Source organism: Chiloscyllium plagiosum, chromosome 17 (assembly GCF_004010195.1).
Source record: "Chiloscyllium plagiosum isolate BGI_BamShark_2017 chromosome 17, ASM401019v2, whole genome shotgun sequence".
NCBI lineage: Eukaryota > Metazoa > Chordata > Chondrichthyes > Orectolobiformes > Hemiscylliidae > Chiloscyllium > Chiloscyllium plagiosum.
In genome coordinates this window covers 52745840-52768770 of record NC_057726.1, presented here as the reverse complement: position 1 = coordinate 52768770, position 22931 = coordinate 52745840, and the positions used below count along the sequence as shown (strand labels likewise).

General features: G+C 37.8%; 1 protein-coding gene across 9 annotated transcripts in view; it reads right to left on the bottom strand.

The window, feature by feature from the left end:
• Positions 1-12248: 12248 nt before the first annotated feature.
• nutf2 (nuclear transport factor 2) overlaps positions 12249-22931 on the bottom strand; it is a 47692-nt gene continuing 37009 nt past the window's right edge. For 8 of the 9 annotated variants that reach the window (XR_006314151.1, XM_043707084.1, XM_043707092.1 and 5 more), the window contains one exon: positions 12711-12754. Coding sequence is in view for 7 of the 9 variants with exons in the window: in XM_043707084.1 (XP_043563019.1) it covers positions 12750-12754 (5 nt within the window). In the remaining 2 variants the exon portion in view is untranslated. Of the gene's footprint in view, positions 12755-22931 lie in introns of all 9 variants that reach the window. The other variant, XM_043707090.1, reaches the window with a different exon arrangement.

Here is a 22931-nt window from a genome sequence, read left to right as displayed (position 1 = left end):
ACAATATGCTGTCTCTTACACCATGAGCTTGTTTTCCACAACAACCTTCAATGTGGCATTTGATCAAATGCATTCATTTCTTTAGTGATATTATTATCTGTGAGGTTCTCTTTCTCAATTTGGTGTCTAGCTCCTCATGCTGACAAGAGCAGCACTTTGTTGTTAATACTTACATGCATCTTCCCTTTTCCACTACAAGTTTCTTTACAGCCCTGAGCAAATGACCTGGGTCTCACTGACTGCCTGTCTTGGGGTCTTCTACTTGTTTGTTCCTCAAAGTGCTGCTGTTTCAGGGTCCTCCCTTCATCTGATGCTCTGGTAGTTGCTGCCTGTCTAAAGTCCTGTTTGCCTGTTCTGGGGTCATCGCCTGATCTTGTATTGACATCCATATACCTTTCTTTAAAAAGATTCAGCTTCAAATCATGCTAGCCAACTTTAATTGTCGAGGTTTCGTGGAACAAATCCTTTATCAGTGGCAAGATGCAAACATTTATGATGGTAAATCTTGATATGTGAATAAGTTGATTTTTAAAAAGTGCATCCAGAACAAATACAGCAGCTAAAATTAAATTTAGGAAAATTAAGGAGTAATACTAAGATCTAAGGTCTGTTGAACTGTAAGTGATTAGATAAATTGAGTAAAAAGATTATCTTTCAAAATTGTAAAGCCATAACGTGTTACTGTTGTGACTGCAGCTGATGCAATTCGCTGGAAAAGGAAGATCACAGATTGAAATCTGGTTTAATAGTTTTTTTTGTTGATTAAAAAGGAGGTCTTTCACTGAATGCAATTGCACAATGCTGCAGATCCAATCTTAACAGTAAAACTGAAGGTCATAATGCAAAAGGAAAGGTAAATAGAATAAAGCTAGCCATTAAAATTTGAAAGATTCTGAAAAACAAAAAAATTATCTATCCCAAAAACATACCTAAAGAGTATTCAAACATCAGAAAGTTCACTTTTTTGAAAAAACTTCACCCCTATGGTTGGTAATTTGCTTCTTTCAACTGCAGTTTTGATAGTCAGGTAATTTCTTTCTCTAGTATTCACACAACTGAACTTAGACTTTCAACTCCAAATAACCCCTCAGGGTTAAAATTAAATATATCTGTTCTTGCACTTTCAAACTAAAACTCTTACAGAGAAGTAATCTTTGTTAACTTTTCCGAACTAATTCCTTTCTCTGAGAAATCATTTCGTACATCCAACTTCAACAAAGACTCTTGCAAATTGAATCCAAAAGCTTTCCAAGTATGGCCTTTTTTTTTGTTTCTTTAGGCAATCTGACCCATCTAGTTGCAAGCAAGCTAATGCTCAACATTTACTTTGTCTACTCTTAAGACCCTCCTAATACAAAAATTCTCATGTAGGAAGTCTCTCCATCATACTATATTTTTTAAAAAAAAGGCTCCAGAAATACTGAAAATAAAAACCCTGTTACACAGATGAAAATCCACATGCCATTGTTCAAATTCCAAACTGGAAAATAAGTGATATATATGAATCTCACCTTTTTATTACATGATGTTGACACAATAAATTTACGATGCGTCTGTCCAAGCAATATTGCCACTGATACTTTAATGCACTATTGAAATACCTCACTTTTCAGTTCTTAATGTTGTGATATTGATTAAATGTTAACCCATATGGGAAGTTATTTCTATTCGAAATGTTATTTCTACTCAAATACATTTTGTAGATAATCCTTCTGCTCAGGAATTTGAATACTTAGCTCACCAATGACAATTGGTGTGCACGATGAAATGATAGTTTTGAATAAGTCATTCCGCCAGAGAACTACTTCCAAGAGATAACAAAAGGCACAAACAAAATCACACTCAAAATGGTAATTGTTTGAACTGTAGACCGGGGTGGGCAAAATCTAATCTAATAAGGATATTCTGTTACAATAAAGATATGAAATTGTGAAGTATGTCAAATACAGAAGAAATAAAACAGTAAAAACAATAATTTCACTTTTTTTTAAAAATGTTAATCTCACAAACCATTAATGAAAAGTTGTTTCATTATTGTTCAGTATTACACACAACTCTATACAAAAAGCAATATGTGCTTGTGATGTTTTTTCAGTTCATTTTACTCGTTTAGTGAGAAAAATCCAGTCTGTTTTGGGCCTGAACAAGTGCACTGAAATCTGGTTGAATGTCTGAGGTGGATATGCGAAGGACAGCTGAGAGGTGATCAGTGATAGATGATCTGTATTTAGATTTGTTGAACTTAGTCACTGAGAATGTCTGTTCGCATATATAGGTAGATCCAAAGACTAGAATCTTCTGAGCATGCCTCATGTGTGGAAAGTTCTCCTCTTTGAGGGAAGAGTAAAAATCAAGCAGTGAGACTGATTTAAAGTACTCTGCCAGAAGTGTCAGACTGCAGGTCAATGAGTTCAAGCTGAATATCACTAGGTGCATTCTCCACATTGCATGTAAATGGGGAAAAAAAATCATGTGCATTTCATTCTCAACTGTTTTAAAGTCTTAAAATCACCTTGAAAATTCACCATGCAGTGCTTCTAACATGGATGAGTACCTGTGGAGGTGATCAGCTGAAGATGCGGCTTCCTTCAGTGTTGGCAAGTGGGTGAGAATGTTGTCCTCCATTTGGCTTGAGAGAAGCTACAACTTTCTCATAAAAGTCTTCACCAAGTTGTACATTTCATGCACAAAAAGGCCATTGCACTGCAGTTTCACATTTAGTTTATTCATAAGTGCAATCACATCAACAGTCTGCATCTGAAAGCTGTGGAATGCCATTCCCTTTCTTCACACAGAAATCTTGAATCTCTTCTCTCAGGTCCCATACACTTTTCAGCATTTTGCCCAGGCTGAGCCACCTGATAGCTGTGGGGTAGCCTATGTCACGATGTTCATTTTCCTCCAAAAGTGCAACAAACTGCCTGTGGTTCAAAAGCTCTTGCCCTGAAGTTAACTATTTTAGTTACATCAATCACATGGTTAACTTTTAACACTGACTTACACATCCTGATGTATAATACAATGCAAAAATACCAATCTCTGTTCAGGGTCAAATTGTCACTTTATCGTGCATTCTCTAAGAGTCCAACACTTTTCCTGTAGATTTGGAGAACCCTCTGTTGTCACATCCGCCAGCTGGTCCCATTTTACTCCTAACGTGTCCAAACATGCATTTACCTCCGTGAACAAATCATTATCAGTTGTTGTTCCTTTCATTCACTGCATGGCTGCCAGCTCTGTGATTTTAAAGTCCATAGTTATCCCACATACGAAGGCGAGTAGCTGGGCTGTGTCATGTATGTCGCAGCTCTCATTCAAAGCCAAGGAAAAAAAGTCAAAGTTGACCACTCTGTGCTGCAGCTGAAGCTCCAGATTTCTCGCAATGTCCCCAATCCTTCTCGTTACAGTGCATCGGAAGAGGGGCACATTCTCAAATGCCTCCTTTTTCTCCTGGCATATTAGTTCTGTAGAGTCCAACAAGCACTCCTTAATAAACTCTCCATCAGCAAACTGTTTACTGTTTCTGGCAATTTTGTGGGATATGACATAACTTGTCTTGATGTGAGCTGACATTTTGAGGGCTAGCCAGCAAGCATCACTTTTAGCTGTTTGCGCATACACGCGCATGTGCATCCATACTTAAATTAAAAAAGCATCCTTTTCAAAACAAAAGCACCACAGTTGTACTGTGTGCAAGGCGTAAATACTTTTTCACTTATGATCTAATTTAAGATTGACCTCATGCAGGCCAGACAGGAACGACCAAAGGGCCAGATATGGCTCGCGGGCCATAAAATGCCCAGGTCTGTTGTAGACCCTGGGTAAAGAACAAAAATCAAGATATACTGGACAAAACAGAAATATGTTGGACCAGAAGCAGCAATAAAAAATGTTTGCAACAAGATCAAATAATGGATAATATTTTTGTGATTTAGGAATTTCCCCCTTTTTTGGTACCTTTATGCATGTATTTTGTATGTAAATGTAATCAGATATTTTTAAGAGAATATACACATTAGGAGAAATAAGCTGGAGCAAGATCTTTAATATAATCCCTCTCAAAGTAAAGGACAGCATTCCATTAATCTAAATTACTGAAGTTCTGGAGGGTCAGTGAACTCAAAACTTATCTCTTCTTTCTCTCTACAACTGTTGCTAGACCTGTTGAGTTTCTCCTGCAATATGTCACTGTTTTGAACCTGAATTACTTGCTTTATCTGCATAACAACATTAAGACTCGTGCACAAGAACTTTTTCACCTTGGAATTCTGCATAGCTTAAGTTATACTCCGTATTTGTATTCTTTCTGCCAAAGTGATATGGTGCATTATATTATTAAGAGCAACCTAGAAAGAGAATCAAGTAAACTGACATAAGAGAATGTGAGAAAATAATTCAAAGTAAAGAGATTTAAAGTGGCTTTTTAATGAGTGACAATGATCACACAGTAAGATTTCACATCTTAAAGGCATTTAGTACAACAAACTGGAAATCAACATTGACTAACCATTACTAAATATTTTAAAAGGCAATGAAGCTTTTGACTAGCCATGGTCATATTTAGTGACAGGGCAGGTTCAAGGGAGTAAACGGCCTAATCTTTCCTATTACTTAACAAGCAACTAATATCCACAATACCCCTGAACCCAACTTGACTGAAAATCCCATTTCACTTTTCTATGTTACATTGTTCTTTCCACAAATTAAAAGGAACCAAAATAAAGTTAACCCCAAATTCCAACAGGCTCACATTTAAATTTTGCCAAATTGTAACATTCAACATCAGTTCGTTTTCTGAGTTTCCCTCAAACTAGCTTTCAGCAGCATGATCCACTCCAGCAACTTTTCCTGGCTATACCAGCCAAATCTTGTGTTTTTAGATTTCTCCAGGCCTCACCCCTTCAACCAGAGAATAAGCACACACCCAATGGCAAACAGAAAATAGCCACTTTGCCAGCTGTTCACAACAGTAACTGTTTTTGTCTCTTTACCTAGGATTCCTTTTCTCACTCTTTCACGATATCAGCATTAAATCGGAGTATAATTACATCTAGCCACATTAGCCAGTTGCTCCAGATTATAGCAGGTTCACACTGAGCAGAACAAGTTCCACTTGATCTCAGATTAAGAGACATAGTTTGAAACATAACTGCTTATACTGCTGTTCCAAATGAGATTGTAAGGCAGCTTCACCGGAGCCTTACTGATATTACCTAGCATGGTGATGGAGCGCCTGAAAATAAATCTTCCAGTTCAGTGCGCAAGCTTACATCCAGAACCTCAACCTGAGCTACAAATCTTCTCAAAACTCACTAATACTGAATGAAAAATTGGATATTAAATGGGAATGTGGTTTGGTGTAAAGAGAGATTGCTTGCATAGTTTTATTGGCTCGGAAGGTTAACAACCTAATAATAAATGGATGTAGTATTTAAAGTTGAATCAACATGCTTCAAAGATGATAATAATAAACTTTCTTAAACTATGCAGGGGTGGGGGAGGTGTACAGGACCAGATACTATGCCAGGTTAAGAGTACCTACTATGTCAAGGGGTCAAAGTGATTTGAAGTTTAGAGCAAGGAAAAAGAACTGTGCAGTTAGATAATAAGTGAGGTTGCAGATAATCATCCAGTTTAGAAAATAAGAAACTGATACAACTAAACAGCAAAAGGGATCGGAGAATAAGTAAAAAAAAACACTAAAAACATAGAATTTAAGTGCTTTTCTGACCCAAGATAAATGAATCCGAGTTAAGTAACATAAAAGGTAAAGTTACTAGACCAGAGGACTGCCCTCTCACCAGAGGCAATTGGTGATGGTTTAACTCAAAGATCATCACACCTCAAGCAAGAAGAAAGGTTGAGAGCTCTTCATAGTTATCTCAGCTAACGTGGAAACAGATCCCATGCTGTTGGTAGCACTATCGCCAACTGAGCTAACCAACCCCAAAAATTATGTCCAGGATCCTGGTTCAGTCCACAAAATGTTCCTCAGTTCTGGTCTTCATATCAGAAAGAGAGCAGTGAAGCAGTAAAATATATTTACAAGCATGATAATAGACATTTAAACAAATGAAAGACATGCCATCATACTAGTACCAATGGACATCTCGAAATCATGTAATTTTGAAGTGCAGTCATTGTTGCCATTGGAGGCGATAGAGCTCTTTAAAATCAAGCTATGAATGCATAAAGCAAGCAAAGCAGAATGAGGGAACACAAAACTATAATAACCAGAATTGTTCTAATGGATACATGTACTGCCATGCAGTCATGAAGGCATAAGGAAGACTTATCACAAGTTGTGCCCTTTGAGATAAACACAACTGCGGGATTGTTTGAATATTTTAAGGCACTGTAGATTGAAATAAACAATCTGCACATAAAAAGCATTAAAAATGTGCATTTGGGCTGAATGGCTTGATTTTATGCTGTATATTCCATGAAAAGACAGCTTGTGATTGGACAAGATACCAAGATGCTTCAGTTCTCATGTAGTATTTTATTGGAAATCTCATTTCTAAGGGCTTCATTCACAATAGGCATCATGCTGCAATCAGCAGACAGTGCACGTGACTACAGGGCAATAAAGATCTGAGTTCTCCAAGTCTGTCGAGCAAGGATTGAAAGAATGATCCAAGTCACTGTTCTACCCAGAAGATAGGGGCATATTATTTACAGAACTTTGGTTATCCGATCAATTATCCCAAATTTGGATTATCCAAACAAGATCAAGCTCCCACAAAAACTTTACATGAAAGAGGTGTAAGATTTGTATCATGGTACCTTAGATTCTAGCTTCTTTCAAGTCAACCTGACCCATTTATTCATTCATTCTTTGCTGAAAGATCTACATTCATACATCCAAGGGGGTTGTGCAAGTCTACCAATTAGCAAAACTTCAGATCTACTCCATTGTTCTACCTACATGTAGATTCCTTTAAGTGTCAGAGCAGGATCTTTACTTCAGTTCTGTCAAGTCCCAACTCATCTTAGTGTACGATCAAGGCACAAGATCACAGCAAGCTGTTGCAGGCAATAGTGGACCCTTCAACAACTTTCTGCTTTGTAATACACTCCAGCTTGTAATTATAGTACCAACATAAGATTACAATTATCTTTCAATTTGTACGACACCCTGACAGACAAACACTAAATAGAATGATCATAGAATTTATGCAACTTAGTTACTATTGAATGATTCAGTATTTCCCCATTTCAGAACAAGCGCCTTGTCCAATAATTAGGATGTTGAGTGGGCTCTCTACAAGGAAAGGAATACTTTCTTTACTCTTGCTTCCAAAGACAGGAGGTTGTGGTTGGTGCTCAATACACACACATTATACTTGCTAGAAATGGAGAGGGGGGGCCTAATTCCCATTCACGTTAAATCAAGTAGAACCATCTGGTTTTATTCAGTCTTATTTGCTTTCTGTCATACATCATTTTTGCAAAGTATTACCACAATTTTGATGGTGCATATTTGGAAAAGTAATGAATTTGCTTGCTTTGGAAATGCTCTCCTTTTCTGTGGGTGCTCACTTGGATTTTGGAGGAGTTATTATCCCTGTGAATTGGTGAAGAATACATTTCAGTAAGCTATACAACCACGGGGAAAATACCCTGAGTGACGGGACACCTAAACAATATTTCCACTATCACAAACATTGTACATTTGAAGAGAATACAAGACATAATATGCTTTAGGTTTAATCTTGAATTTCTCGTCATTATTCCTTCAAATTCAAGATTTCAGGTCAAACCAAAAACATACAATAAATGCTATTATTAAAATGAAGTCATGGCATATTTTCATCACTAGTTTTACAGTCACTTAATTGACTGTGAAAATAACAGATTTTACAAAATGAAAAGCAAAGAGACAGAAAATATCCTTAAAATACAAACTATTTAATTAGAAATCGATTAAGTGCTGTGAATATTCAACACACCAATACTCTAATCTTAAACCACCTATGACTGAAATACCTTTTTGGCTGAAGCAATAACATTAAGTACAATGGGAAAGCTGTTTGATAAAGTTTATTTTAGAAACCAACAAAACAAGGATTTTTACACTGCAATTTTATCAACGAGTACCAGTCATTGTTGAAAGAAGAGCTTTCACTTTCCTAAAACAGGTCATGAGAAGTTAGATTCTGCATATAGAAAGAATCACAACAGGAATATCAGACAGCCCAAGATTCTTAGTTATGTCTGGACTAGAGGGAGCTTGAAAGCTGTATTCCTGTCAACCTACACCAGATAGCAAAATAATAAAGATTAAATGGTTATTGCAAAAAAATTTAAATCAGATTTTTTTTTCAAACAGTAAAATATCTAAGGCAAAACAAAATATCCTTAGTATGGCACAAAGTAACATGTTTAAATAATTTCTGAACATAAGTCCTTTGATACAATAGGTGTAAGCTGCACATGGTGCTTTGCAGTTGTCAAGAATTCTGCAGCTTTGAGTCACATCTATATGAAAGGCAATATCAACTAATTCACCCAACTATCCATTATTTTGCATACATCCACTTTTGACATTTTTTCAGATGGTTTTCTCATTACTTTTATGCAACTTCAAGATATACATTTTAATGTAAATAAATGCCAAGCTTCATGTGTTGCAGTTCTTTAAAATTTACAACATAGTTACAATTCCAATAATGTATCTTCCAATTATCATTTTGATCAGCGACTGATTTTAAACATTTGCACTTAAACTGTCAGGTTACGCATGACTGCAGTAACGTTGCCAAAAACCTGTTGAAGTAAGAGTTATACTATAAAGGGCACACCCTCAAGTATTTTTTTGTAAATTTGCTTAAGTACAACAATGAGTAAGATCAGAAAGGTAACTAAGATTACATGAAAGAGTATATCAAATGAAAATCTATGTAAAACCTTTCTTTCTCCAAACTGGCTGAAAATATTCCACAACCACACTGACACTGAAAATATTTCATAGCCAAATTAGAAATCAGCATGTTTCAATGAAGTCTTATACACAAAGTTAGTGAAGTTCTTGACCCTAATATTACTCATGATCACAAATATAGTGGAGTTTACATCTCATCTCAAACTTCATAGGCTATGTTACAAATACTGATATAGTAGCACCAATGGTTAAGCAATCAATAATCAGCGTCAACCAATATTAAAAAAAATAGGTGGTCCTGCACTACACTGCAGCCATGCTCAAAATCCTTAACCGGGTTATTCAAATCTGCCAACCTTAATTGAGGGTAAATTGTCAAATGCAAGGCCTCATTATAAAAAACTGATACTGTTAACTTGAAATTGGTGAAAATAAACTTATCACCAACCAATAACATTACAATTTTAGTTCTGATCATTGTTAAAAAGAACAATGACCTTCTCATTGAAACCAAGACAGGTTTGAAACAGCCAAATTAATGTAAAATAAATACAACCATTCTCTTTTGAGTATCTTAACAGGAGAAAAACATGATTACATCAAATATTTTTGAGTAATGGAGATGATTACTGGATTTAGAAGACTAAATTATTTTTTTTTTTACAATGTGCTAGTATTCCTTAATATTTACATCAGACATCATACTATCCAGGGAATTAGCCACGTTACTACCGTGAATACTTATAGATAATGTAATGCATCAATGAACATTGTGGAATTCATTGCCACGGAGCGCAGTGGAGGCCAGGATATTGGGTGTCTTCAAGGCAGAGATTGATAAATTCTCGACCTTGCAAGGAATTAAGGGCTGCGGGGAGAGTGCTGTTAAGTGGAATTGGAACGCCCATCAGCCATGATTAAATGGTGGAATGGGCTCGATGGGCCGAACAGCCTTGCTTGCACGCCTATGTCTTACGGTCTAAGATGTGCAATGTACCATGGTTTGACCATTTAAGAATAGTATAGTAACAAAATGTAAAGAGAAGCTACTGAATAACATTGCAAGAGAAACTGTTCCTTGCTAAGTTATGACACAATTACACACTTCACGTATGTCTTTAAAAAAGTCAGCTTCCGCAACACTGATACAAAATTCTGAATTGACTTAGACACATTTGTTCTGCTCCCCAATAAACTCTCCTCACAGTACTCAACAAGGTAATTTCAGTTCACACATTCATTATCGCAAACAAATATCCAAATTGATTCAACCAAGGGAAAGGCACGGAGTTGAGTTTTCAACGATGATAGCTATGATCTTCAATTGGAATAAAACATCAAAGAACTAGGAAGCTATCAAATTAGAATTAACTGGCTTTATTCGTATATTTTAGAAATTTTACATGCAAGTGGGAAAACCAAACAACTTCTTCTGGGAACTAATGACATTAAGTTATTGTCCACAAAGTAGTAGGTACTTCTCGATATCTAAAATTAGAATCATACTTTGGACAGTCCCCTACATACTTCATTGTAATATCAGATTCAAATTTAAAAAATCTAACTCAGCACATTGTTTTGTGTTACATATTTGATTCATGTAACTGCATTTTCTAATCTACGTTGCACCATTGCTGGAATCCGTCAAATGCTCACTTCTTGCTATAACAAACCAGAGGCTTAATACTTTCCAGTTATGTCTGCCAGCATTACCAAATTGCGCAAGAGTATTCAAGCTGTGGGAACAATCTGCCATTTTCACTAGGCCACTATGTCAAGATTTAGCTCGCTAATCATGTGCTAACAGTTATCAATTAAAACTGCTACTTTATGTTTCCAGTACTAAATAACTGAACTTAAAAGGAATAGTGTCATCAAAATGCTTTGAATTTATTAGGAATTAATCCTTCAAGTTCACAGAAAAATGTTGATGACTTCAAAACAAATCTACATTCCTGTTTTCAAAAGGAACGTTTTCAATTACAAGCTCATATCACAATCTAAAATTTTGGAAGTTATTTGGATGCATACCTGTACAAGTGACCTCTCACAAACGTATTTCACACAATCCATTATGTAAATGAATCCAGTGTCAAAATTCCTTCTATAAATATTATATTAAGAAAAGCCTTCATGTTGAAACATACAGACCTAAACAAATTGGAGTCAAATCATGGTATGACTGAGAATGGAAAATCCTATTCCTTATCCCTATTCAATTACTGTTTTTAAAAATTAACATTTTCCAGAATGTAAATGGGTGTAGTAAAGGGTTGGGCTGCTGACAATGTAACTTAGGTGAGATGCCAGAGTGTCTAGGTAATCATGAGACTGTACTTTCAAGCATACAATGCTATTCATGGAAAGGAAAATCCAAAATCTACATACCAAACTTATGCATACTAATTATATTAGGATTAAAAAATCCAACATTCTTAAAGACAACCGTACCAGTAACATTCACATAATTCTTAAGATAAATGCTAATTTCTTTTGTTTACAAATGCTTATTGCGTGACTTTTTTGCATTATAATCTACAGCTCTGGTACCAAGTTGTATAGTCTAATATGAATGAATGGACTCAATTTTCTTTTAAACTGTGACAGGTTACTTGGACTTACTTCCGTCATAAACAAAATAGATAAAGCCATATTTGAACAGAGACAGCACAACCTGTGGTCATAAACTTAAATGTTAGGGAAACATTGCATTAGAATTCACAATTGTGAACATTACCAGGGGCCAAAAACTGATATTCTTTATCCACTTCTAACTCAATTGGCAACTGACCACAGGGCAGCACTGTCAGTAGCAGCCATTGAAAAGCACTTCACTCTTCAAGCTGATGGAAATCGCTTGGTTAGAATCATGGAGAAACAGAGAATTAAAACATAATGCAAAAAGGTGTCTACAGGTGCAACACACTGTTCCAAGTATTGGCTGAATTTACTGTACCCTTCAAATTTTCAAAGTTTAAGCAATATGACTTTCCAGTTCAAATACAGATAAGTAAACTTGTAGTTTTAAATTAATTCAACATTTACACAATGTTGAATACTGTATTTCATAGCTATGAAACATCGGTCATTTTTAAAAAAAAAGTCTCAACTTATTAAGCAGGAGACAGAACATATTCTTCCATGAAACTGAAACAAAGTCAGATCATATGGAAGACAGAGCCCAAATAGTTATGTCCAAGTTGACTTATGACTGTCCTTCGATAAGACAAGTGACTAAATCTTTGCACCAGCACAAAGTCTCAACAGCAATCTTATCCTTCAACTGGTTTATATGGTCAGATGCATTCTTCATAAAATAAACACCTTTAAACCTGCCAGGAAACCAAATGAAACAATTTCCATCTTAAGAAAAGTACATGGTTTATTGTATCATGAGTCAACAAAAGTTATGAACAGATCAAAAAGTTAGACAGTCAGTTGCTCTTATTTATTTCAATTCTTTGGATTGCTATAGCAACTTACCAGTACACATCAGAAAAAAAAGTGTAAGATGACTTATCTTCTAAGGCATGCTGGTACAACACACACTGGAGTACTGTCTTGCCCATGTCAGCTAAAGTAACATCATTCCAAACATCATGCACAAATAGCTAAATTCAAGCAAACTGATTCAATACTACACAGGTTGCAGATTTTACTTTGTGTACACACTTGTGTATGATATTTGGAATCTAGTTATTGTGATTAATAGCAGATTAAAAGAGTGGATGTAGGGATCTGCTTGAGGCAGAAGTCTCAGCCATAGTTATGCAGTGCTAGCCTGAAGACATCATTGGTGCAGATCCAAGAATCGTTGATATTTTTCAGTAGAAATATCTGGTGAAATCCCATGACTGGGTCTTCATCAGCCTGAAAAGAAACAAAATAGGTTTAGGTTCTGAAAAGTGAACATTTCCTTTATTCTTTTGTATTTCCATTTGCATTGTGAACAGCTAGGATTGTTGGTGAAAAACTGGTTTTTCCAGTTAGCCTGGTAAGGCTTTTTGCTACCCACTTAAATTTCAAAATATCTTCATACTTCAAGTTAAAAATCACACAACACCAGGTTATAGTCCAACCTGGTGTTGTGTGATTTTTAACTTTGTACAGCCCAGTCCAACACCGGCATCTCCAAATCATTCATACTGAAAGTTTGCAAGGTCATCAGCCTTAATGTTAGCACAATGGAGTCACTTCGGACAATGTCAGTGAGAAAAACAGCCTGGACTCCTAAAAAGCCACCTTTCTATGTCAATATCCCACCCTGCACTACTGGCAGACATTAGGCACGTGATAATCGTAACCACCAGAACACAAATTAAGAACCCTGAGATGGATCTCACCAGAATTGCAGCCTGCAGACTTTGTTTTAGCAACTTCACACTTTAAATAATTGGTATCCCAAGACCACCAAGACAAGGCTAGAATACGTAATGAGTACTTCGTATTTCTTACAAAGAAGATGCTGACAAACTATCTGCAGGATTGGAGATGATAATGGATGTGGTGAAAAGTTATAGCTCAGATGTATTAGAAAGGCTGGCTATGCTTATATTGGATAAGTTACTTAGCCTGGAGAGCTTGCATCCAAGATTGCTGAAGGCACTGGGGGTTAGAGACAGAATAAAGACTTCCCATAATGTGCCAATCCTCTATAGACTTGGATTCTATTAAATACCAGCGTAGACTGAAAGGTCAAATGGCCTACTCCTGCGTTCAAAGTTTCTACGTGCCAGAGATTTGGCAAATGCGATGCTCTTGTTAAAAAAGTAATAAGGACATCCGTATAGGCTGATCAGTTTAACATTATTGGTAATTATGGTTTTAGAAACTCAGGAACATGTAGAAGCACTTGGAGGGGTTCAGGCCAATTAAGGAGTTAGCATGGATTTGTGAATGGCAGCTTGTACTTGACATCTGATTATTTTTAAAAAATCAAAGTTAACAAGGGTAATGAAGCAAATGCACTAGAGGTTATCTATGGACTTCAAGAAAGCATCAGACTAAAGGATGGTCTTTTTTTTTAAAATGAAGTGCATCTACACATATGCATTTGATACATACATAGATTTTGGAATAAAATCAATTTTCAAAAGTTTTCAATGATACCTCACCTGAAGGTGTGGCAAATAGTGATTGCAACAGGTTAACAATGGGCAAATACTCAATACAATTTAATCCAGAGAAGCACCTGTTTAGGTGATGCAATTTGACTGATTAGACAAAGAGGAAATGTATAGTTAAAGGCATGGTTTTAAAGTATGTTTTGGAATATAGAGCTTTTGGGTGCACATCCATGGATCTTTCAAAGAGGGCAGATCATGAGAGCGTGGCTCACAAAGTAGGTCAGATGTTGGGCTCCATAAATAGATACATTTGAGCATAAAAATAGGGAAGGCATGTTGAAGCTTTACAAAGTTCTGATTAGAAAAGGTGATTTAATAGGAGTGTGCTCTTATATGAGGTTTAAACAAAAGAGATGAGACTGACCTAAGACAAGGATATGCCAAAAAAAAATCAGCCAATAAGTCGAACTCTGAAAACCTTTTGCGCCTTTGTTCTGAGTGCAAATGTTTTCAGGCACTTCAAAAAGGTGGAATTATTGGACTTCAAATGGGTAGAAATATCAGTTTTCTGCAATATGCATTACACTGAAATTAGAGTTCTGCACTCGATGCAGTTAGTACATTTAATACAGGATGAAGTATAAAAGACCACATCTTGCCAAATTATACACATGCAAAACAAATCAAAGGACTGTGACAATGCTTAGCAAGGATTTCCAATAGGAATCCATTTTATCTCATCACTTTGAGATCAATTTGATATGGGCAACAATGACAGCATTGCCAGTGATGGCCACATTCTACGAACAAAAATATTATGAATTGAAACTCAATATCATCCTCAACATCAATAAAAACAGAATAAAGTCAAATAGTAACAGTTAATGTATAATTAAAAGTTTGTGTATTATTGACCACAGTGGTGAACTCAGCCCGGACAATCACAAAGGCCAACCTCCAATCTGTAGAATCCATCTATCAGGCCCACTGTCAAGGAAAGGCCACCAGCATTTTCAAAGATCCATCCCACTCTGGCAATGTTTTTCTATAACCTGAACCATCAGGGAGAAGGTACAGATGCCTGAAAACATGCACTAGCCAGTTTCAACCCTACTGTTTTTACAATACTGAATGGACTCTCAAACTCTCAACATTCATCTGTACCTGAGTTTTTGCCACGGTTTACCTATTTACTTAGCTATGCTACTTAACTCTGATCTGCCTATATTGCTCGCAAGACAAAGCTTTTCACTGTGCATTCGTACACGTGACAATATATTTAACAACACATCAAACAGACATCATATGGTTTTAAAAGTACACTGCATACTTATTTTATACACTTCTATGTTTCTGGAGAAAGTGAGGACTGCAGATGCTGGAGATCAGAGCTGAAAAATGTGTTGCTGGAAAAGCGCAGCAGGTCAGGCAGCATCCAAAGAGCAGGAGAATCGACGTTTTGGGCTTAAGCCCTTTCCTTCCGCTAAGTTCTCAATATTCTTGGGTGGCTCAAGATACATTGAAACCAATCTCACCTACACACAAACAGTGACACAATTACAGGGAACATTGCTCCTAACCCCCAACCCACACCCTTTTCTTATAACACCTCTTCCCAACTCCCATCCCCCCCAGAAACCAACTCTAAAGGCCAAAGCTTTTGCAACAGTACAGCCATACGATCACCCTCGAGTCTTCACAGTCAGATAACCATCTGAAATACCAGCACACACCAGCTCTGCTGCTCTATCCTGAATCACAGGATGCAATTTGGCAGCACATGTTCCTTAAAGTTAATGTTATTTCATTTTGCAAGAACTTTCAGTTGGAATGGATTTAATTAAGAACTCAAAAGAAAGAACCTGTTCAATTTGATCAGGGCAAATTATCAAATTAAAAGGGAGAATATTTGTTAATCTAAAAATTCTGAGTCTAATTCCTAAAAGGATATTAGATAAGGAATAATTGTTTTAACAATAACTGCACTTATTTGTTCATGGGATGTGGGCATCACTGGTTGGGCCAGCAATTGTCCATTCCCAAATGGCCCCAAGATTATATCAGTGATGTGCCTTCTTGAACTGCTGAAATCCTTGGATACAGGAACACCCACTGCGCTGTTAGGAAGGGAGTCCTATAATGATGGCCCATGTTGATGCTGCAATGCTTAAGAAAGTTCTCTACCAAGTTTTGATTGCAATGGACAATGATTGCATCATTTTGCATTTTAAAATTAATTATAAAATATCTCTCTAAAAAGAAAAAATGCTTCAGTCCTTTTTAACAGTGAAAAACTTTTCTTGGCTAATCAGATGTTCTTAATCTTCCCTTATTTCTGCAGCAATCTGTAATGCTGGTGATAAACAATTTCAAAAAGAAATTCAATAAGCATGAGGAAATTAAACTTGCAGGCCCACTGCAAGAGAACTAATCTGACCAGAATGCTGCATCGAGAACCACACGACTCAGTGGGCCAAATAGCTTCCTTCTATTCCATAAACACTAAGTAGTGTCAAAATCCAAGGGCTAATTCTTAAAATTTTATGCCCAAAAGCAACACTGTCTCATTTTAAAGTTACGTCAAGTAGTAATGCCTTAGTTCAATTTCTATGCTGAGATTTTTTATACGTTTCTATATTTTCTCAGTTAGGTGAAAGGCACTACAGCTTCAAGGCCCATAATCTATTGTTGATTAGTTGTTTAACAGACTCAAAATCTGCAAACAATTCACTTAATTCTCCTTTCAACTTGGTATTGAGGATGCCTCAAAACACTTTACCAACATTGCATTCGAGCAAAGCTTCACTTGGGTTAATAATCTTGGGTCTGCTTCAGATGGATCCAATAAAATTCTAGCACGAAACAGCAACCAGACCTATGTACTGGTTTACCACTAAATGTGAAAATACATTAGATCATAGAAATTTAGCAACATGCTGTTCCCTTCAGTATTGTGCACGCTATACCCTTCGAAGTGCTGTGTTAATCAGTTCAACAATAACATCAGAACCAGAAATAAAAATTCACAAGTGATTTTTTACAAAGTAAATTTGCTATGTGTCCCACGATGTTTCAGTTGTTTTAGTTATCTAAAAATGGCTTAATAAGGGTATGAAAAACTTATCTCACCATAATCCCAATCTTTAATTAGCTATTAAAGAGTTAATTTGTTATGCTGACCTGCAAGAAATTGAATGTCCCAGGGGTAAGGTGGGGTGTCTTTGTCTTATGTGGGAGGTTTACTGGCCATTTCCTTGCCATTCAGGAATGATTTACATTTTCATCCAGAAATCAATAAGAACATTACAGATGGAACTTGACTACACCCCTATATTTACCAAAAAAATTTGCAACAGATTTGACCATTAAGGGATCATTTAAATTACAGTGTTTCTGGAGATGGGGTGGTCACAGCATTGAATCTTGAGGGGCATGCAATTATCTGGGGATGGCTGAGGGTTATCTTGTGGGCAGTACTAACTGACTGTGACGTAAAGAGTTTTGTATAAAGGAAACACTGTTTATACAGGACCCCGACTGAGTGTTGCAGACTGGCACATTCCATGGTCCAGGACTACGTGTTGAGGGATGCGCTGAAGCTTGGGGCAGCTGCCGCCAAGGCGCGGTGGGGAAAGACCACTGTCTAACATCTGCCTGCCTAACGAAGAACAGGGGGCCCACGCAGTCATTTGGGCTCCGCTGGCGTCTGAGCTCAATGTAATCGCACTAACCTGTGAATATGAATGATTACCCTGTTTCGATACGTAAAGAAATGGAATGTTTACAGAATGACGACATGTCCAATTGTATAGATTAAATATATATGAATAAAGTATATTTTTGAAATTAAAAAAAAGAAAAACACTGTTTCCTTTGTTCGGTGAGAGCTTTTGCAACGACACCATAAGCTCTGCAAGGTGCGTGTTAAAGGTTCCTCCAGAAAGCTTGTACTGTACTGGTTGTGCTTAATAAATTTGGTTGCTTGTTCACAGAAGTTGGTGTGTTGCAGTTGCATCAAGTAAGAATCTCAAGAGTCAAGGAACCAAATATTTGGTGGCAGCAGTAGGATTCCAACATGCACAGGGCTTCCAGGTGTACCAGATAAGTGACTGAGTGTGCTGGTTGTGAGAGATGGATGAGCCCACGAGGTAAGATTTACCTCAATTTTTCGCCTTAACCTACCACTCTGTCGACCCTCATCCCCATGGACTCTGTGGTGATGGAATCTGAGGTAATTTACGCAATTGCATGCCAATGAGCTTGCTTTCAGAATCATAAGTTCCTGGGAATTCGGAGTTTAAAGTCCCCTGGGTAAAAAGTAGGTTAATGTTCTCTAGTGGTGAGGTTTGGGGCTCTGCAGCATTAAAAAAAGCTAGAAATCAGGAACTTCAAAGAAAAACATCTAAACAAAATTTACTACTGTTTAAAATTATCTTTATACCCCATACTTCCCCTTAGAAGTACTTTCAGGACAACATGGCGTCACTGGGAAAGGGGGAGAAAGTGGAGCCAGTCCGCTTTGTGCATCGACTGCTATGGAAGCTTTAGAACATAGAACAATACAGCACAGAACAGGCCTTTCGTTCCTCGATGTTGTGCTGACCTGTGAACTATTCTCAACCCATCCCCAAGGAGGGCAGTAGAGATGACCCAGATAATTATAGACCAGTGTATACTTCCTTACTTCTGTTGTAGGAAAGGTTTTGGAAAGGATTATAAGAGATAAGATTTATAATCACCTAGCAAGCAACAATTGCTATCCCAAAATCATCCATGTGCTTATCTAAGGATTGTTTAAATCTCCCTAATGTGGCTGAGTTGACTACATTAGCAGATAGTGGATCAGTGGTGTTGGAAGAGCACAGCAGTTCAGGCAGCATCCAACGAGCAGCGAAATAGACGTTTCGGGCAAAAGCCCTTCATCAGGAATAAAGGCAGTGCCTTTATTCCTGATGAAGGGCTTTTGCCCGAAACATCGATTTCGCTGCTCGTTGGATGCTGCCTGAACTGCTGTGCTCTTCCAACACCACTGATCCACTATCTGGTTTCCAGCATCTGCAGTCATTGTTTTTACCTCCTACATTAGCAGATAGGGCATTCAATGCCCTTACCACTCTCTGCGGAAAGAACCTGCCTCTGACATAGATTTAAGACCAATCACCCCTCAATATGTAGTTATGCCCCCTCGTACAAGCTGAAGACCTCATCCTAGGAAAAAGTCTTTCACTGTCTACCCTATCTAATCCTCTGATCATCTTGTACGTCTCTATCAAATCCCCTCTTAGCCTTCTTTCCAATGAGAACAGACCCAAGTCTCTCAGCCTTTCCTCATAAGACCTTTCCTCCAGATCAGGCAACATCCTGGTAAATCTCCACTGCACCTTTTCCAATGCTTTCACATCCTTCCCGAAATATGTGGACCAGAACTGTACACAATATTCCAAGTGTGACCGCACTAGCGTTTTGTATAGTTGCAACATGATATTGCGACTGCGGAACTCAATGCCTCTACGAAATGAGATCTAACACACCGAATGCCTTCTTAATGGCACTATCCACCTGGGTGGCAACTTTCAGGGATCTATGTACATGGACTCCAAGATCCCTCTGCACATCCACACTACCAAAAAATCTTTCCATTGACCCAGTACTCTGCCTTCCTGTTATTCTTCCCAAAGTGGATCACCTCCCTTTTAGCTGCATTGAACTCCATTTGCCACCTCTCAGCCCAATTCTGCTGTTTATCCAAGACCCCCTGCAACCTGTAACATTCTTCCATACTGTACACAACTCCACCGACTTTAGTGTCGTCTGCAAATTTACTAATCCATCCACCTATGCCTGCATCTAAGTCATTAATAAAAATGACAAACAGCAGTGGTCCCAAAACAGATCCTTGTGGCACACCACTGGTAACCAGACTCCAGGCTGAATATTTTCCATCAACCACCACTCGTTGACTTTTTTCAGAAAGCCAGTTTCTAATCCAAACTGCTAAATCACCCTCAATTCCATGCCTCTGCATTTTCTCCAACAGCCTATGTGGAACCTTATCAAAGGTTTCACTGAAGTCCATGTATACCATGTCAACTGCCCTACCCTCATCTACATACTTGGTCACCTTCTCAAAAAATTCAACGGGGTTTGTGAGACACGACCTGCCCTTGACGAAACCATGTTGACTATCTGAAATCAAATTGTTGCTTGCTAGATGATTATAAATCTTATCTCTTATAATCCTTTCCAAAACCTTTTCTACAAAAGAAGGAAGGAAGTATACACTGGTCTATAATTACCTGGGTCATCTCTACTGCCCTTCTTGAACAAGGGCACATCTGCAATCCTCCAGTCCTCTGGTACTAAACCTGTAGACAATGACGACTCAAATATCAAAGCCAAAGGCTCTGCTATCTCCTCCCTCGCTTCCTCAAAAATCCTCGGATAAATCCCATCCGGCCCAGGGGACTTGTCTACTTTCACTCCTTCTAGAACCTCGATCCTGTCTAGTCTAATATCTCTTATCTCATTCTTCTCTGCTACAATATTCTCCTTTTCCTAAGTGAAAACCAATGAGAAATGTTCATTTAGCAACTCCAATCTCCAGAGGGTCCACACTCAACTTTCCACTTCTGTCTTTGACTGGCCCTATTCCTAATCATCCTTTTATTCCACACCTACCTATAGAAAACTTTAGGATTCTCCTTTATTCTATTTGCTAAAGACCGCTCGTGTCCTCTCTTTGCTCTTAACTCTCTTTAAATCCTTCCAAGCCGGTCTGTAAGTCTCCACCACCTCGTCAACACATAAGCCTCCTTCTTAACAAGAGATGCAATTTCTGTCGTGAACCACTGTTCCCTTACCTTATCACTCCCTCCCTGCTTGACAGGGACATACCTATCAGGAACACGCAATATCTGTTCCTTAAACCAGATCCACATTTCCATTGTCTGCATCCCCTGCATTTTGCTACCCAATTCTACACACCCTAATTCTTCCCTAAGCAAGTCTTTCTTCTGGGGGGGGGGGGGAGAAGAGAAAGAGTGGCATGGACTGCGACGCCATGTGGTCAGATGTGAGGCCTTTTTTTAATAAGAGTAATTTCATTGAGAGGATGCGGAAAAAAAAGAAACACTGAAATTAAGATTGGGTCAGAAACAGCAGTTTCAATGTAAATTATGCCATGCTGAGTGTGTTTGATATTTAAATGTTGTTTTGTTAAAATACTGGTTCAGAAAATCTTTAAGTAACTGTTTTGCCTTATTTGAATCAGGATATTAATGAGTTTTGTGAGCTATGTAATCAGGAAGTTTGTTTTTACATTGAAATATTAGGTCATTTTTAAAAAATTATCAAACTTGCAACCTTAAAACAAATTGATTGAGGAGCTCAAGCCCCTGGTTTGTTTGAAATTCTACAATGCCCGTTTCAAAAAACAATTGTGTCAGTTGTAATGTCTTAGCCACGAGAGTATTGTATTAAAGTAGCTTTGCTGTGTTTTTAATGCAGAATATTCACAAAAAGAGTGCATTTTAATTTTGATGTTTTACGGTTTGAGAATATTAGAACTGGAGGCTGAGATGTTCAAGTTGTCCATTATTGTAAAGACTTCATTGGCCCCCTTCATATTGAAAATTCAAAGAATGTTGATTTCTATCAAAGTTGCCACTATAATTCCGACTTTTATTTGGGAAGTTTCACTTGGAGAACATATTTTAATATATTCTGCATTTGCTGCCTATAAATATTCGAGATTTAAATCTGAACTGGAACTGCTTCAATGGCTAGAACACAGGAAACATTATTTTGTATTCTTGCTGTTGCAGATTTTTGAAATTCTTTTCATGACAGCTTTCACATTAGCCAAGTATCAACTTCAAAGTTTGTGAGAAGATTTGTAGCTCGGGTGCTCGTTGCTGTGGTTCTGTTCGCCAAGCTGGAAGTTTTTGTTGCAAACGTTTCGTCCCCTGTCTAGGTGACATCCTCAGTGCTTGGGAGCCTCCTGTGAAGCGCTTCTGTGGTGTTTCCTCTGGCATTTATAGTGGCCTGTCCCTGCCACTTCCGGTTGTCAGTTTCAGCTGTCCGCTGTAGTGGCCGGTATATTGGGTCCAGGTCGATGTGTTTGTTAATGGAGTTTGTGGATGAGTGCCATGCTTCTAGGAATTCCCTGGCTGTTCTTTGTTTGGCTTGCCCTATAATGGTAGTGTTGTCCCAGTCGAATTCATGTTGCTTGTCGTCTGCGTGTGTGGCTACTAGGGATAGCTGATATAGGACAAACAGGAAGACAGCTAACGATCCGCATCCACGAACATCAACTAGCCACGAAACGACACAACCAGCTATCCCTAGTAGCCAAACAAAGAACAGCCAGGGAATTCCTAGAAGCATGGCATTCATTCAAAAACTCCATCAACAAACACATAGACCTGGACCCAATATACCGGCCACTACAGCTGAAACTGACAACCGGAAGCGGCAGGGACAGGCCACTATAAATGTTGGAGGAAACACCACAGAAACGCTTCACAGGAGGCTCCCAAGCACTGAGGATGTCACCTAGACAGGGGACGAAACATTTGCAACAAAAACTTCCAGCTCGGCGAACAGAACCACAGCAAGTATCAACTTGTTAAAGGAAAATAATTTTTGAATAACTGGAGTCTTCCAAGGGTTAATCTTAGGACCATCGATTGTTTTTTTATATAGGTGACTGAATTGTTTAGGCAGTACAATTTAAAAATTTATAGATTATATAAAACTTGATAATGTCATAAATAGTGAAGACAGTAATAGACTTCAAGACTACTGAGAATGTTGAAAAAGGCAGAGACAATTTACTGTAGTCAAATGTGTGACTATCTTCACACTGATACCCACCTTGGAAAGGAGCGAATGAGAGGGGAGATGCAGAGATACTTTCAGCAGTTAACAACGTCTCTCTAGTTTCTCCATTCACAGGTAAAACACACCTTCGGACCACCGCC